The sequence below is a fragment of the Pseudopodoces humilis genome, chromosome 1 (assembly GCF_049639895.1).
Source record: "Pseudopodoces humilis isolate 2021_Gansu_Grassland_sample_001 chromosome 1, ASM4963989v1, whole genome shotgun sequence".
Taxonomy (NCBI): domain Eukaryota; kingdom Metazoa; phylum Chordata; class Aves; order Passeriformes; family Paridae; genus Pseudopodoces; species Pseudopodoces humilis.
The window spans coordinates 833097-849666 of record NC_142200.1 but is presented as its reverse complement, the minus strand read 5'-3'; the positions used below and the strand labels follow the sequence as shown (position 1 = coordinate 849666).

Sequence of the window (16570 nt, the reverse complement as noted above, 5' to 3'; positions counted from 1 at the left end):
TCTCAGGCCACCACGCTGGGCACTCACAGAATCTGGATGTGCCTGGTTGTCAAGGATCGGATAGTGCTCGCCTCCAACAACCCAGGGCAACCACCCAATCCTCTTTCTGACAACCAGACATTGCCCATGGAAATGGCCTCAGTCTTTAGCCCAAGAAACAACCCAAAAGAACCTGTAGAAGAAGCAAGAGGGACACCAAGACACACACAAAGCACAACCAACAGGAAAAACGTGGTCCAATGTCAGCCATTGCCAGCTGGGAGAAAAGCATGGAGAGAGGGAATGTCAACTGAAGGTACAACACCTCCTACTTGGCCCAGCTGCAAAATGCAGAACAGCCTGACAGGACTGACAGAGTGTGGGGGCAACTCTTCCCCACACACCCACAAACCACAGCACAGAAGTACCATAGCATGACCTTGAAATGAGAAACATATATGGTTTTGAAAATTTGGAATTTTAGAAGTTTTTAATATGCTTAAGCAGGCAGAAGAGAAATAGAACACACAGCAGAAACAGTTTGTGACAAACTGCATAGGAACTTAGTTGCTAGGAAAAACCATTAAGATAAAATATATTATGAAAACTTAGTAAAGCGAGACCTAGGTATTGTGAAAACCCAACAAAGCGTGAACCTGTGGCTCCAGAAACCAGGAGGCATGGCAGCTAATTATAATGCAAAGCAAGAAAAGGTGGAGAACAGATGGGCAGGGACGTGTGGGCTTGTGGGATCAATAAGTATTTATACCTAGAACCTGTCTTGACCAGGTACTCACGGTTTGGAGGAGGTATCCCCCCCATGTGTCCCAGCTGGCAATAAAACATATCTCTGCAATTTCAGTTGTCAAGTCTTGATTCCCAAAATCAACCTCAGTGATTACACCCCACTTCTCCAAAGCTTCAGTCACATCTTCAGCCCACCCTTTCATGAGCCATAAATACCAGAATATGTTCTCTAAAACTCGCACTTAAAGGCTTCCGCCAAGGTTGGATGGAGACGACCCAAGAGCAGGACATGACACTGCGGATGTTGGGAAGACAAGGAATCCCCAGCTAGTGACCTGCCAGGCTGGGCTATTCATGAGAAGGAAGATAAGGACCTGCTCAAGCAGACCTGGAGAAGAGCCTGGGAGATGATGTGGGGCTGGAGCCAAAAGTGAACACACAGACCATGAGGGCCTTCTGTTAGAGTAAGCAAAAACCTGCACTAGTGTATCCAGGCCTGATTTCAAGCAAGTGAAGAGCTTGTGTGATGCAATGGAAGGCCAAACTGTGCTGGAAGTAGTGGAACTGAAGCCATATTTCCTAAGACAGGCCTTGCTGCACTGTTTCACCACCACCAGTTGCCCACACAAGCTTGCCTTAGCGCTGAATAAGACTGGAAAAGTCCTGAGACAAGAAAGAAATAACCATGTGAAGTTGTGATGCAAGAAAACTTTATTGAGGTAGAAGAGTGAAAACTCAGGAGAAACAAGAGGAAGGGAGCTGGTCTGGGTTGCGAGCAGGGTGACCATCAGCAGAGTAGCTTTCCTTGGAGGTTTGGCCAGAGCATCAAAGCCTTCTGCCCCACAGTGGGAGCAGCCAGCTCCCACTGTGCCCAAGGTCCCTGGATTAGGAGAAGGGGTTTGCAGCAGAGGGAACTGGACAGAGCCAAAGCGGCCATGCAGAGCAGGGAGTGGGAGAAGACCAGGAGGCAGATGGGCCTTGTTTGCAGGCAGCCTGGGCTTGACCCTTGTCTGCTGCCTTGCTTGGTGCCCTGAGAGCAGGAGCTGGAAGTGCTGAGTCCATCTGAGAGCCTTGGACCAGAGAGGCATCCTCAATGCCTGAGATGTGTTCCAGGGAGCTGGTGGTTGGCATCAGGGTTGATGCTAAGGGCCCTTAGCAGATGTAGCCACCCCTTCTGCCATAGCAGCCCAGGCCTCCCAGCCCATACCCACAGCCCAGCCCATAGCCAAATCCACGGCCATAGCCAAAGCCACCAAATCCACCAAATCCACCAGAGATGGGCTGTCCCTGCACACTGAGTTCAGTGCCCACGGCAGCCGAGGAGGTGGATCCGACGGCAGTGTTCTGGGGGAAGGAGGTCATGATGGGTCCTGGCAGGGTGACCAGCACAGGGGAAGGGTTGATGACAACGTGGGAGTCCTGGCATTGCAGGGCACAGGGCTCGTTGCAGCTGTTGGCCAGCGGGGTGGGTCCGCAGGGACGGCAGAGGTTGTTGCAGGCCATGGGTGTGGTGTGGAGGATTCCTGGAAGAGAGGGGAGTGAGGCAGGGCAGGGGTGTGGGGGTGCAAGGGTCAGTGTTACAGGAGGGTGAGGGAGTGTGGAGGCTGTTGTGGGGCTGTGGGGAGGTGTGAGGGCTGCTGAGGCTGGGGCTGAGTGTGCTGGAATAGAGGGGCCCAGGGGTGCAGGAGCAGGAGGGTCAGGGGTTTGAGACTCACCTGGTTGTTAGCAGTAGGAGAAGGCGTGAGGAGGAGTGTGTGAGGAAGAGAGGTTGTGGGCTGGCTTTTATGCAGGTCCTGGATGGGTGGGGACAGTCTTGTCCTATTGCCTTAGGACATTGATCAGCAGCTCTTTCCTAGCCCAGGCTCAAATGAAGTCATCAGCCGGGAATTGTTTTCCTTTCTGATGTTCTGCATTTCCATGTCCTCCCCTTGAGGCCGTGTCCATCTGACCTTGGCGGCAGCTTTCATGAGCTGGTATTTGGGAGGATTTGATTGTTCAGTGTGTGTCAGAGAGGAGTGAATAAATAACCAGAGCACTGGGGAACTACGATGTCATCAGCGAGATCATTTTGTGGCTCTCCTGTGCTGCGGTTTGCAGGTGTCTTGTGATGACTGGGCTTCTCTTCTGTGCCAGTGCATGTCCATCAGTTGTTGTGTCACCCAGGAATGCTGAGGGAGCTGCTGATGTCCTGGGGAGGTCACTCTGCAATAACTTGGCAAGGTCTTAGTACGTGGGTTAAAGAGAGCTCTTGGCCTTGTGTCTTGAAGGGGATGAAGAGTGAGGATCTAGGAAATGTGAGGCTGTTCAGGCTCAACTTGTTCCAGTGTTCTGGTTCATTTGGATTTCTCTAATTCATACAACAGTATAAACTGTCATTTAAAGTATATTTCTACACCAAATTCAGAAATCTAATAACAAAGAACAAACCTGGTCCAACCCATTTATTGCTGCGGCTGGTCTGTGATATCAATTTACTCATTCTGCATTCAAGCCATCAGGTTTCATAATTTTATCCTATAATCTTAATTTTGTGTTTCTGTTTGCAAAAACCAATTAATAGAGGAGGGTCAGTGAACTCCTCTTCAATCCCCTGTCATTCTGGGGGCGCATATTTTTGGAATTTTGCTACTCCATGCCCAGCAACATCACAGCGTGGGGTCACAGTGCTGGGTTCTGCCTGACCCATGAAATGGAAAAATGGTGAAGGATAAGGAAAACAAGACATCTGAGGAGAACAACTCCTCATCCATTGATTAATCCAACCTTTTGCCATATGCTTTTGCTGTAAAAAACTCCAGCAGCTACGAGGACAGGATTAGGAAAAGAAATACAAGTGGGTTGAGGGCAGTGTCCATCCTTTCACCCACCACTGGTGCGACTCCACAGTGGAACAAGATGGATATAGTTCACCAAGAGCAGTGCAGGGAGACCATGACACTGACAGGACAGGAGAATCTTTAAAACAAGAAGCTGAGAGAGCTGGGAGTTCTTTCAGGCAGGAGGTAAGGATGCACAAGGAACATACTGTCAATATGCCATAGAATGACATCAGTGATGACTTCCAAAATGACGAGTTCTCCAAAGCTTTTGTTGAATCTTCCACGTGTCCTGACACGTGCTATCACCAACAAGATAATGGTCACTAATTCTTGCAATTAAAAGCCGCCGCCAAGGTCAAATGGAAACAGCCTCAAGTGAAGGACATGGAGTTGAAGAGTCGCTGGAAACAAAACACTCCCCACCTCATGACTAACAAGGCTGGGCCAGCAAAGAGATGCTGACTCCAAAATGCCCCAAGGCCACGGGACAAGGCTGTCCCACCCCTCCAGGACCGGCATAAAAGATGGCCAGGAGCCTCTCTTCCTCACACACTTCTCCTCACGCCTTCTCCTCCTGCTGACAACCAGGTAAGCCTCAAACCCCTGACCCTCTTGCCCCTACACCCCTGGCCTCTCCCTGCCAGCATGCTCGGCCACAGCCTCAGCAACCCTCACACCTCCCCACAGCCCCACAACAGCCTCCACACTCCCTCACCCTCCTGCATCACCACCCCTCATGCCCTGACACCCCTGCCCTGCCTCACTCCCCTCTCTTCCAGGGACCCTCCACACCACACCCATGGCCTGCTACGACTCCTGCCGTCCCTGTGGACCCACCCCGCTGGCCAACAGCTGCAACGAGCCCTGTGCCCTGCAATGCCAGGATTCCCACGTTGTCATCAACCCTTCCCCTGTGCAGGTCACCCTGCCAGGACCCATCATGACCTCCTTCCCCCAGAACACCGCCGTTGGATCCACCTCCTCGGCTGCCGTGGGCACTGAACTCAGTGTGCAGGGACAGCCCATCTCTGGTGGATTTGGTGGATTTGGTGGCTTTGGCTATGGCCGTGGATTTGGCTATGGGCTGGGAGGCCTGGGCTGCTATGGCAGAAGGGGTGGCTACATCTGCTGAGGGCCCTCAGCACCACCCCTGACACCAACCCCCAGCGCCCTGGAACACATCTCAGGCATTGAGGACGCCTCTCTGGTCCAAGGTTCTCAGATGGACTCAGAGCTTCCAGCTCCTGCTCTCAGGGCACCAAGCAAGGCAGCAGGGGAGTGACCAGCCCAGGCTGCCTGCAAACATGGCCCATCTGCCTCCTGCTCTTCTCCCACTCCCTGCTCTGCATTGCCCCTTTAGCTCTGTCCAGTTCCCTCTGCTGCAAACCCCTTCTCCCAGGCCAGGGACCATTGGGCACTCCAGTGAGCTGCTCTCACTGTGGGGCAGGAAGTTCTTGGTGCTCTGGAAAAACCTACTGCAATCAAAGGACCTTGGCTGATGGTTGTCCTACTTGCACCTCAGGCCATCTCCCTTCTGGTGGCTGCTCGTGACCTCTCACTGTTCTTTTGCCTCAATAAAATCCTTTTGCCTTGCAACCTGAGATGTCTCCTTCAACTTCTTTCTGATAAAGGTTTGCCAACCACACTTGGCACAAATCCATGTGTTCTCAAGCCATTTGTGGAGGGTGCAAATTGCACCAACACCTCTCTAGGAATTGCTTCTGGATTTCCACTACTCCCTAGGAAAGACTGGCACACTTTGTTTGCATCACAGAGAAGAACTTCTGTTGTTTAATCACAGGCCTGGATACATTAATGCAGGTCTATCCTTGATTCTGACACAAGCAACTCATGGGCAGTGTGTTCATTTTGGCTGGGCATCAGTTGTTCCATCCCCATTTACAGATGCACTCGAGCTTCTTCGTGTCTCCCTTATTTTCAGGTCCCAGAGATGAACACACAACTCCAGTCTATCCTGACCAGAGCAGAGGGGCAGAATCCCCCCCATCACTTTCTGCCCATGGCATGGGCATGCCCCCAGGACACAGGGTTTTTCTGGTCAGCTCATTCATGTGGTGGGGCATGTCTACTTCTTCCTACACCAACACCCCAAGTCTTTCTCCTCTGGGCTACTCTCAATCCACTTATCATCCAATCTACAGCTGTATTTGCCATTGTTCTAAACCAGATTCAGGACCTTGCACTTGGCCTTCATCAGCTTCATGAGATTGACAATATCCAACATCCCCAACCTGTTCCAGCCCCTCTGAGTGCCATCCCTTCCCTCCAGACAACCAACTACACTACTCAGCTTGGAATGGTCCCTGGTTTTGCTGATCATCCCACCAAATCCCAGTACCCAGATTTTTGACCATGATGCAAAATTATAATAATCCCAACATGAGTCTCGAATGGCCACCACTCATCCCTGCTCTCCACACAGGGACATGGAGCCATTGATCACAACTCTTTGAGTGAGACCATTCCATCCATTCCTTATCCACCGAATAGTCCAACAATATCTACATCTCTCCAGGTTAGAGACGAGGATGCTGTCTGGTACAGGAACAAAGGACCTGCAGAAGACCAGGTACAAGATACTGGTATCTCTTTCCACATCCACCAATCCTAGAATGAATACTAACTCATCAAAGCTGCTGCCTAGGTAAAATGGGCACAGCCTGAAGAGCAGGATATGGAATTGCAGAGCTCTGGGAAGCAAAATGTTCCCAACCTCATGACTCACCAGGCTGTGCCAGGCAAGAGCAGCTAGCCTGAAAAACGCCCCAGTGTCATGGACAATGCCTGTCCCAAACCTTCAGCCTCCATCCTTGAGGCCATGCTCTGGATATCCTCCACCAGTCTTGTCTTCCTTACTCCCAGTAACCCAGAGATTAACAGAGTTCTCCAATATCATCAGAGCAGATCAGAGAGGCAGAATCTGCTGCACCTGGATTGCAGCAATCCCAAACATGCAGGATAAAGGCTGGGTGATGAGGGGATTGAGCCCAAGGAGGATGGGGTGGTGATGGATGAAGTGTTGGACATGCCCTGCCATGTTAACACACACCAAACAGAAACCCCCTGTGTCCTGGGCTTATCTCCACAGCGTGGGCAGCAGGTGAGGGGGGATCCTTCTCCTCTGCTCCACCCTGGTGAGACTGGGGATGTGTGTTCAGCTCTGGGACCTGAAAACAAGGAAGACATGGACCTGCCCAACCAGAGCTGGAGATAGTCCTGGAAGACGATGACAGGCAGCACCAACCAACATGTCTCCAGAAAAATTAAACACACCACCCAGGAGGGGTTTGTTCCAGAGGCAAGGACAGACCTGCATTAGTGTATCCAGCTTTGTGTTTCAATAGCTGAAGGGCTTGTGCAGTAATGCACTGGAAGAGCGAAGTGTGGCAGTGAGTAGAGGAACAGCAGAAATAACACCTAAGAGTGGTCTTGGTACGCTTTTTCACCCACCCCACTGGCCTCTACAACCCTGGCTTAGTGCTGGGCGAGACTGGAAGAAGCTTGGGAGAAAAAAAGGAGGAGTCATCTGAGGTTGTGATGCAAGAAAACTTTATTGAGGTAGAAGAGTGAAAACTCAGGAGCAGCGGAAGGGAGTTGCTCTGGGTTGCGATCAGGGTGACCATCAGCCAAGGTCCATCCTTTGAGAAGCTTTGGCCAGAGCATCAAGAACTTTCTGCCCTGCAATGGGAGTAGCCCAGCAGAGCTGCCTGAAGGTCTCCGGCTCGGGAGAACGCATTTGTCCAGAGGGAGCTGGACAGAGCTAAAGGGGCAATGCAGAACAGGGAGTGGGAGAAGAGCAAGAGGCAGATGGGCCATGTTTGCAGGCAGCCTGGGCTTGACCCTTGTCTGCTGCCTTGCTTGGTGCCCTGAGAGCAGGAGCTGGAAGTGCTGAGTCCATCTGAGAGCCTTGGACCAGAGAGGTGTCCTCAATGCCTGAGATGTGTTCCAGGGAGCTGGGGGTTGGTGTCAGGGTTGCTGTCGAGGGCCCTCAGCAGATGTAGCCACCCCTTCTGCCATAGCAGCCCAGGCCTCCCAGCCCGTAGCCAAATCCATGGCCGTAGCCAAAGCCACCAAATCCACCAGAGATGGGCTGTCCCTGCACACTGAGTTCAGTGCCCACGGCAGCCGAGGAGGTGGATCCAACAGCGGTGTTCTGGGGGAAGGAGGTCATGATGGGTCCTGGCAGGGTGACCTGCACAGGAGAAGGCTGGATAACGACACGGGAATCCTGGCATTGCAGGGCACAGGGCTCGTTGCAGCTGTTGGCCAGCGGGGTGGGTCCACAGGGACGGCAGAGGTTGTTGCAGGCCATGGGTGTGGTGTGGAGGGTCCTGGAAGAGAGGGGAGTGAGGCAGGGCAGGGGTGTGGGGGTGCAAGGGTTGGTGATGCAGGAGGGTGAGGGAGTGTGGAGGCTGTTGTGGGGCTGTGAGGAGGTGTGAGGGCTGCTGAGGCTGGGGATGGGCAGAGAGGGCCCAGGGGTGCAGGAGCAGGAGGGTCAGGGGTTTGAGACTCACCTGGTTGTCAGCAGGAGCAGGAGGAGAAGGCGTGAGGAGAAGTGTGTGAAGGAGAGAGGCTCTGGGCCGGCTTTTATGCTGGTCCTGGAGGGGCGGGACAGCCTTGTCCTGTGGCCTTGGGACATTTTTAGGCAGCAGCTTTTGCTTAGCCCAGCCTGGTGAGTCATGAGGTGGGGAGTGTTTTCCTTCATGTAATTCTGCAATTACATGTCCAGCTCTTGAGGCCATGTCCAGCTGACCTTGGTGGCAGCTTTTATGAGTTGGTATTTGGGAGGATTTGATTGTTCAATGTGTGTGAGGGCAGGCTGAGTAAGAAACCAGAGCCCTGGAGATTTGCAATGTCATCAGTGAGGTCATTTTGTGGCACACGTCTGCTGTGGTTTGTGGGTGCCTTGTGGAGTCTGGGCCCCTCTTCAGTGCTACTGGAAGTCCATCACTCATTGTGTTGATCCCAGGAATGCTGAGGGAGCTGCTGATGTCCTGGGGAGGTCACTCTGCAATAACTTGGTAAGACCCTGGTTCCTGCAAGTGTTTCCTGATGTATGAAAGAGAGCTCTTGGCCCTATGTCCTGAGTGGGATCCAGGGAGAGGATCTGGGAAACACAAGGCTGTTCAGGCTGAACTTGTTACAATGTTATGGTCCATTTGGATCTCCTAAATTTACATGACAACCTAATCAGTCATTTAGAATGTATTTATTGACCTCATTCAGAATTCTAAGAAATAAACAACAAACAGAGCCCATCCCTTTTTTCTCCGGCTGGTCTGTGACGTCAATTCATTTATTCCGCATTCAAGCCATAAGGTTTTGTAACTTATATACTTCAAGTCTTAGTATTATGTTCTTCTTAGCAAATAAGCATTAATTACTAACGGTTGGTCAACAACCTCCTCTTTCCTTTTCTGCCATTATTCTGGTATTTCTTTGTGGAATTCACATCTTTCTCTTAAGCCTGTGTCCATCTCCCCTTGGTGGCAGCCTTTAAGTGTGCTTAAGCTCTGGTGTTGTGCGTGCAGGATGAAGACTTGACCCAAGCTTTGGAGAACTGAGGTGTCATTACTGAAGCCACCCTGTGGCACTGTCTTGGCATTTTTTCACTTTGTGGCGTTTTGTGAAGAGTTGCCCCCAGACTCTCTCAGCTGTTCCAAGTATCCAGTGTTGCCTCTTCCACCCCTTTCCCTCTCTCCATGCAATTTTCCCAGCAGTCAAAGCCTGACTGGAGACATCTCCTTTACCATTGGTCATGCTCAGAGGGTGTCTTGGTGTTCCTCTTGTCTATAAGGATTTGGATGTGGTCTTTTGGATTTTTACTTGGGCTGAGTGTCAAGGAGTGAGGTCACTTCTCTGGGCAATGTCTGATTGTCAGAAAGAGGATTTGGAAGTTGCCCAGGGTTTTTGGAGGTGAGTACTGCATGATCCTCAACAACCCAGGCAAGTCCAGGTGTCCATTGTGGTGGCCTGAGGAGGACTTGAATGACAGGGCCCACAGGGTTTTGGTCTGGACTGTCCTTAAAATGGGGAGAAGATGAGAGAGCTGGGAGTTCTTTCAGGCAGGAGGCAAAAATGTAAATGTGACATATTCTCAGTATGCCATGGAATGACCTTGGGTGACACCTGAGTTCTCAGCTTTGGCTGAATCTTCTACATGGCCTAACACGCGCCATCAACAACCACACACTGGTCTCTAATTCTTGCAATTAAGAGATGCCGCCAAGGTCAGATGGACACTGCCTCAAGGGAAGGACATGAAACTGCAGAACATCAGGAAGAAAAACACTCTCCACCTAAGGACTCACCAGGCTGGGCCAGCACAGAGCTGCTGCCTAAAAATGCCCCAAGGCTGTCCCGCCCCTCCAGGACCAGCATAAAAGCCGACCCAGAGCGTCTTTCTCTCACACACTCCTACACACAGCTTCTCCTCCTGCTCCTGCTGACAACAAGGTGAGCCTCACTCCCCTGACCCTCCTCCTGCTCCTGCACCTCTGGGCCCTCTATTCCAGCATGCTCAGCCACAGCCTCAGCAGCCCTCACACCTCCCCACAGCCCCACAACAGCCTCCACACTCCCTCACCCTCCTGAACCCTTGCACCCCCACACCCCTGCCCTGCCTCACTCCCCTCTCTTCCAGGAATCCTCCACACCACACCCATGGCCTGCAACAACCTCTGCCGTCCCTGCGGACCCACCCCGCTGGCCAACAGCTGCAACGAGCCCTGTGCCCTGCAATGCCAGGATTCCCGTGTCGTTATCCAGCCTTCCTCTGTGCAGGTCACCCTGCCAGGACCCATCATGACCTCCTTCCCCCAGAACACCGCCGTTGGATCCACCTCCTCGGCTGCCGTGGGCACTGAACTCAGTGTGCAGGGACAGCCCATCTCTGGTGGATTTGGTGGCTTTGGCTATGGCCTTGGCTATGGCCATGGATTTGGCTACGGGCTGGGAGGCTTGGGCTGCTATGGCAGAAGGGGTGGCTACATCTGCTAAGGGCCCTTGGCACCACCCCTGACACCACCAGGTTGGGGCTCTGGCAGCAGCTCCTGCAAGCCAAGCACCTGGGCTGATATTCGCCCATCTTGCACCTCACACTGGATCCCCTCTGTTTCATTCTCCCGTCTCTTCGCTCTTTTGCCTCAATAAAGTTTTTCTTCATCAAAGCCTGAAATGCCTCCTCTTCCTTTTTGAATTCCAGTGGTCGCACATCCTCCCCTCACACAGTGCCAGGGCTCAACAGGACATTGGTGAAAGGAAAAAGGGCACAACACTTTTCTCTAGGAAATATATCACCAACAGTAACAAACAAGAGCTGTACAGGAAACAGAGAAGGGGGGAATCTTCCAAAATATTTTACAAGCCAAACACCTGTTATACCAAAGGTTTTGACACGTTAATGCTCTCCTGCTCATGGCTCTGTTGAAGTCTCTCTCGGCCAGCACGCACTTGATAAACTCTCTTCCCAAGACTCTCAAGCCTTCTGAACAGTCATAAAATCTTCCACTTGGGCAGGAACTCGAATGCAAGTGCTTCATTTCCTTCTGCTCAAGCAGAATCATCAAGAGCAGAGTTTCCAGCACCATGGACAGTTCATGTTTTGCACTCCCAGCAGTCTCAACCACCTCTTCCCCTGCGTCCAACACACTGGAAAATTCTAGCTTTCCTTTCCCACAGAATTCCATCTGTTTTCCCTTGTGCCCAAGGCCTCTCATCCTCCATGTGTGCACTGCTGAGAGCAGCCAGGCTGCCTCAAATTTATTCTCTGCCATCAGGGATTTGCACACACTGATGACACCGCCCTGTCCAGCCTTGTCCCCTGGGAGTCCCAGTTCTCACAGCCTCTTCTCTGGGAAAGATGCTCCTTTAGAATATTGCTGGCCCTGAAATGGTCTTGATTCACTAAATTAACTTCATTTTCACACAGGAGTGGCCAGGGCTGCACACAACCCCCCACATGTGACCTTGCCAGTGCAAACAGATGGCAAGAGTCACCTCTCCCCGCTTGGTCACAACACTTTTCCAGATCCTACCCTGGACACTTGAGGTCCCTGTTCCCACAATGGTACAGGGACAACTCCTGCTCCATTTCTTCTCAACCACAACCACAAAGGCTTTTTCAGAGAAGAAAACAACTGTTCCAACTGACACTCAGACATTTTATCCCATCTGGGATGACTCCCCCGACACGAAACAGGGTTTAGCAGCTGTTATTGTTGAGCTCCAGCAGATGTCCAGGATCACTCAGGTATTCAGTGTTGGCCAAAAGGATCCAACTCCTGGGCTACAGCACTGGGGACTTGCTGCCATCTGGACTTTGGGGCACTGACCACAAGCCTCTGGACCTTCAGACCTTTCTCAGGCTACCACACTGGGCACTGACACAAGTCAGACTTGTCTGTTTGTCGAGAATCATGCAAAGCTCACCTCCAAGAACACTGTGCCACCTCCAAATCCTCATTCTGACAATCAGATATTGCCCAGAGAATTGACCTCACACCTCAGCCCAAGTCGGGACCTAAAATGCCCTGGATATCAAAACCTTATAATTAAGAGGGGCACCAAGAAACCCAAAGAGCACAATTAACACAAAAAACAAGGTTTAATGTCAGAATTTGCCATACTGGGGAAATGTGAAGGAAGGAATGCGATCGAAGGGCAACAACCGATACTTGGAACAGCTGCAAAGCTCAGACCAGCCTGACAGGGCTGAGAGAGACTGGGGGCAGCTCTTCACAACACACCCACAAACCACAGCACACGAGGGCCATGGGATGACCTAAATGATGACACCCCAACTGTCCAAAGTTTTGGTCACATCTTCAACCTGCCCTGACATGACCCATCAATAGCAGAATTTTGTCGGCATTAAAAGAATTAAAAGAATTAAAAGAATTAAAAGCTGCCACCAAGGTTGTGGCCTCAAAAGAAGGACGTGGAATCACAGAATTTAAAAAGACACGCCAGAAGCATGAGAGAGGAGGGAAGAGGATCACACAGACTGTCCGTTAGTAATTATTAGGTTTTGCTCAGAGGAACACAATACTAACATTTATAGAAAATAACTTATGAAAGCTTGTGTCTTGAATGCGGAATAAGGGAATTGAGGTCACAGCCCCGGCAAAAAGGGATCGGGCGCTGGTTTGTTGTTTGTTTACTGGATTTCATAACCAGGTCAAGGAATACAATTCAAATGACAGAGAATGTTGTCACGTAAATTTGAGAAATACAAATGGAGCAAAACATTGGAACAAGTTCAGCCTGACCACGCTCTCATTTTGCAGATCCTGTTTCAATCCCATTCAAGACAGAAGGCCAAGAGCTCTTCTTCATCCATCACAAAGAAATCTCAAGCACTGGGACCTTGCCAAGCTGTTGCAGAGTGACCTCCCCAGGACATCAGCAGCTCCCTCAGCATTCCTGGGTGCAGCACAATGAGTGATGGACTTCTAGTGGCACAGAACAGAGTCCCAGTCATCACAAGGCACTGACAAACCACAGCACATGAGTGCCACAAAATGACCTCACTGATGACATTGCAGATCTCCAGGGCTCTGGTTGTTTATTCATTCCTCCCTGAAAGACACTGAACAATCACGTCCTCCCAAACACGAAATTATTAACGTTGCCACCAAGGTCAAATGGACACAGCATCAAGAGCAGGGACACGAAACTGCAAAATTGTGGGAGGGAAAACACTCCCCGCCTCATGACTCACCAGTCACAAAAGAGCTGCTGCCTAAAAATGCCCCAAGGCCACGGGACAAGGCTGTCCTGCCCCTCCAGGACCAGCATAAAAGCCGGCCTACAGCCTCCCTCTCTCACACACTTCTCCTCACGCCTTCTTCTCCTGCTCCTGCTGACAACCAGGTGAGCCTCAAACCCCTGACCCTCCTGCTCCTGCACCCCTGGGCCCTCTCTTCCAGCATGCTCAGCCACAGCATCAGCAGCCTTCACGCCTCCCCACAGCCCCACAACAGCCTCCACACTCCCTCACCCTCCTGTAACACTGCCCCTTGCACCCCTCACCCCTGCCCTGCCTCATCCTTCTCTTTTCCAGGGAACCTCCACACCACACCCATGGCCTGCAACAACCTCTGCCGTCCCTGCGGACCCACCCCGCTGGCCAACAGCTGCAACGAGCCCTGTGCCCTGCAATGCCAGGATTCCCGTGTCGTTATCCAGCCCTCCCCTGTGCAGGTCACCCTGCCAGGACCCATCATGACCTCCTTCCCCCAGAACACCGCCGTTGGATCCACCTCCTCGGCTGCCGTGGGCACTGAACTCAGTGTGCAGGGACAGCCCATCTCTGGTGGATTTGGTGGATTTGGCTACGGCCTTGGCTATGGCCGTGGATTTGGCTACGGGCTGGGAGGCCTGGGCTGCTATGGCAGAAGGGGTGGCTACATCTGCTAAGGGTCCTCAGCACCACCCCTGACACCAACCCCCAGCGCCCTGGAACACATCTCAGGCATTGAGGACGCCTCTCTGGTCCAAGGCTCTCAGATGGACTCAGCTCTTCCAGCTCCTGCTCTCAGGGCACCAAGCAAGGCAGTAGCCAAGAGGCCAACCTGGGCTGCCTGCAAACATGGCCCATCTGCCTCCTGCTCTTCTCCCACTCCCTGCTCTGCCTCGCCCCTTTGGCTCCCTCTGCTGCAAACCCCTTCTCCTAATCCAGGGACCTTTGGGTAACCTCTTCTGAGCTGCTTTCACTGTGGGGCAGGAAGGCCTTGATGCTCTGGCCAGACCAACTGCAAGCAAAGGATCTGTGCTGATGGTTGTCCTACTGCACCTCAGACCAGCTCCATTTTATTTAATTCTCCTGCTTTTTATTTTATTTTTTTTTTTTTTGCTTCAATAAAGTTTTCCCGCATCATAGCCTCAGGTGACTCCTTTTTCTTTCTTCTCCCAAGACTGCTCCAACCTCTCATGGTCTGAATCCAGGTGTCAATTGTCCAAAAGCTCCAGCAGGCCTTGGGTTTGGTGTTCAACCTCTTTCCAGTCTGGCCATCCCAGCAGAGACATGACCCTCCAAGGTGCCAAGACTTATTCAGGGAAATATTTCCACCCAAACAACAACTGGTGTAATTTTCTCTTTTCCAAAACATGGCACAAGCCCTTCCCTTGCCCAAATCAAGGGTTGCGTACGGTTGTGCTCATCCACATGGGGCTCGGATGAAATCTGCTGCTGTCAGGACAGTCTTGACCAACCTCCTTCCCCAACACCACTCCCGGTCCATAAGGAGAAACAGAAAGGAATTCTGGAGGCAGCGAAGAAAGAGGAAAGAAAAGAAGTGGGAAAAATGTGTTTTTCCTTTCCATGGGTTCAGCACTGACTTCGCTGCCCCCATTCCATAACCTGCAAGGCACCGGCCAAAGGGGCTCTGGTCTCTTTTCCACAGGGACCATCACCGTCCGAGGCATCTCCAGTGTCCTGCACTGAGGCCAAGGCAAAGAAATTACCGCAGAAACCACCCCGTGCCTTCCTTCCATCCCTGGAAGTGTTCAAGGCCAGGGTGGGTTTGTTTGAAAACAACTTCCCGTGGTATTGGAAATACTTGATTTGGAAACTTCAGTGATTGGTGACCATAGACTGGAAAAATTACGGATGAGGAGATGGAATCATCTTGAGAGCCTAGAAATAGTGGAGCTGAGGGGGCTCAGCCTGGACAAAAGGAGGCTCGAGGGGATCTGGCAGGAGGGTGGAGCCAGGTGGGGGTTGGGTTCTGTTCCCAAGGGACAAAAAGAAATGGTGTCAAGTTGTGCCAGGGGATATTTAATTGGATATTAGGAAAAACTCCTTCCCGAGAAGGGTTGTCCAGCCCTGGCATGGGGCAGCGGTGGTGTCCCCATCCCTAAGAGGGATCAACATCCGTGTGGATGTGGCACTTGGGGACATGGTCAAGAGTGGCTTTGGCACTGCTGGGGAGAGTTGGACTCAGTCTCAGAGGGCTTTTCCAACCTCAGCAATTCCACAATTCTACGCCCCTATGGAATTTGTGGCTGATTCCAAGATTTCAATTCCTTACAGTAAGCACAGAACCAATTTTGCCATCTGGAACCTACGGCTCAGTGCTTCTTCTAATCATGGACAATCCTAATGAAACACCTCATTGACAAGAACAATAAGCCAATGATAAAACAATGATAAGCCAATGATAACCGCATGATAAAATTCCGCTAAGCTTCCTTAAACCTTCATTATCCACATAAATAATTCTAGATTAATTCTGATTTGATGTTCCCTTTTATGTTTCATCCACGCAGTGAGCTGATGATCTTGGAGGTCTTTCCCAACCATAATTATTCTAGGATATTATTTTAGTTAGTAGAGTGGACTTTCCCATCAAACTTCTGAGATACAATATAATATAATATAATATAATATAATATAATATAATATAATATAACATAACATAACAAACATAATATAATATAATATATAGAATATAATAGAGTTAACATAATATAATATATAATGTAATATAATGTAATATAATGTAATATAATGTAATATAATGTAATGTAATTTATATTAAACCAGTTTTTGTTAGCGCCTTTGACAGTACTTTAATCAACTTAAACAATTAATTGCAGACATTTTGGTGTGGAGGTGAAAGTGCTGCTCATCTTTTCCAGGTCCTGTGAAATCAGGGCCCTTAATTTTAATAATAGTAATAATAATAATAATAATAATAATAATAATAATAATAATAATAATAATAATAATAATAACAACAACCCCCCTCCCTCAGGACCAGCTGAAATCGATAAATCCATCAACAGACCCCCAAAAGCAGATGGGGAAGGAAAAATATCCCCCTGAAGATAAAAAAATCCCCAAAACCTCCTGCTTTAAGTAAATCCATAAAGCCCCACCAGAATAAATGGGAATAAATGCCAAAACCAAAACACCCAGCAAAGGCCTTCTGGGGGAGAACAGCTGCCAAAAAATAGATGAGAAAGCACCTGGTTAAAAAACTCCACCTAAGGAAATTTTT

The 16570-nt window shown here is 50.5% G+C and overlaps 5 protein-coding genes across 5 annotated transcripts; 3 read left to right on the top strand and 2 right to left on the bottom strand.

The window, feature by feature from the left end:
* Nucleotides 1-1454: 1454 nt before the first annotated feature.
* LOC102109332 (feather keratin B-4-like) lies at nt 1455-2555 on the bottom strand. Its single transcript, XM_005533742.3, has 2 exons — nt 2442-2555; nt 1455-2249 (listed from the first exon to the last, which is right to left on the bottom strand). The coding sequence occupies exon 2, from the start codon at nt 2227-2229 to the stop codon at nt 1879-1881; it is 351 nt and encodes a 116-aa protein (XP_005533799.2). The 5' UTR covers nt 2230-2249; nt 2442-2555; the 3' UTR covers nt 1455-1878.
* Nucleotides 2556-4105: 1550 nt separating this feature from the next.
* Nucleotides 4106-5011, top strand: LOC102106590 (feather beta keratin-like). Its single transcript, XM_014262236.2, has 2 exons — nt 4106-4133; nt 4325-5011. The coding sequence occupies exon 2, from the start codon at nt 4345-4347 to the stop codon at nt 4675-4677; it is 333 nt and encodes a 110-aa protein (XP_014117711.2). The 5' UTR covers nt 4106-4133; nt 4325-4344; the 3' UTR covers nt 4678-5011.
* A 2109-nt stretch (nt 5012-7120) lies between these two features.
* On the bottom strand, nt 7121-8110 carry LOC102106774 (feather keratin 2-like). Its single transcript, XM_014262237.2, has 2 exons — nt 8081-8110; nt 7121-7897 (listed from the first exon to the last, which is right to left on the bottom strand). The coding sequence occupies exon 2, from the start codon at nt 7876-7878 to the stop codon at nt 7555-7557; it is 324 nt and encodes a 107-aa protein (XP_014117712.1). The 5' UTR covers nt 7879-7897; nt 8081-8110; the 3' UTR covers nt 7121-7554.
* Nucleotides 8111-9988: 1878 nt separating this feature from the next.
* LOC102106959 (feather keratin 2-like) lies at nt 9989-10687 on the top strand. The gene is made up of 2 exons (XM_005533729.3): nt 9989-10022; nt 10210-10687. The coding sequence occupies exon 2, from the start codon at nt 10230-10232 to the stop codon at nt 10563-10565; it is 336 nt and encodes a 111-aa protein (XP_005533786.1). The 5' UTR covers nt 9989-10022; nt 10210-10229; the 3' UTR covers nt 10566-10687.
* A 2962-nt stretch (nt 10688-13649) lies between these two features.
* LOC102107143 (feather keratin B-4-like) lies at nt 13650-14413 on the top strand. Its single transcript, XM_014262233.2, has one exon. The coding sequence runs from the start codon at nt 13650-13652 to the stop codon at nt 13983-13985; it is 336 nt and encodes a 111-aa protein (XP_014117708.2). The 3' UTR covers nt 13986-14413.
* Nucleotides 14414-16570: the final 2157 nt, after the last annotated feature.

Bases quoted from the DNA above. Each gene is read 5' to 3' on its own strand.
- LOC102109332 (XM_005533742.3), bottom strand. From the start codon at position 2,229: ATGGCCTGCAACAACCTCTGCCGTCCCTGCGGACCCACCCCGCTGGCC.
- LOC102106590 (XM_014262236.2), top strand. From the start codon at position 4,345: ATGGCCTGCTACGACTCCTGCCGTCCCTGTGGACCCACCCCGCTGGCC.
- LOC102106774 (XM_014262237.2), bottom strand. From the start codon at position 7,878: ATGGCCTGCAACAACCTCTGCCGTCCCTGTGGACCCACCCCGCTGGCC.
- LOC102106959 (XM_005533729.3), top strand. From the start codon at position 10,230: ATGGCCTGCAACAACCTCTGCCGTCCCTGCGGACCCACCCCGCTGGCC.
- LOC102107143 (XM_014262233.2), top strand. From the start codon at position 13,650: ATGGCCTGCAACAACCTCTGCCGTCCCTGCGGACCCACCCCGCTGGCC.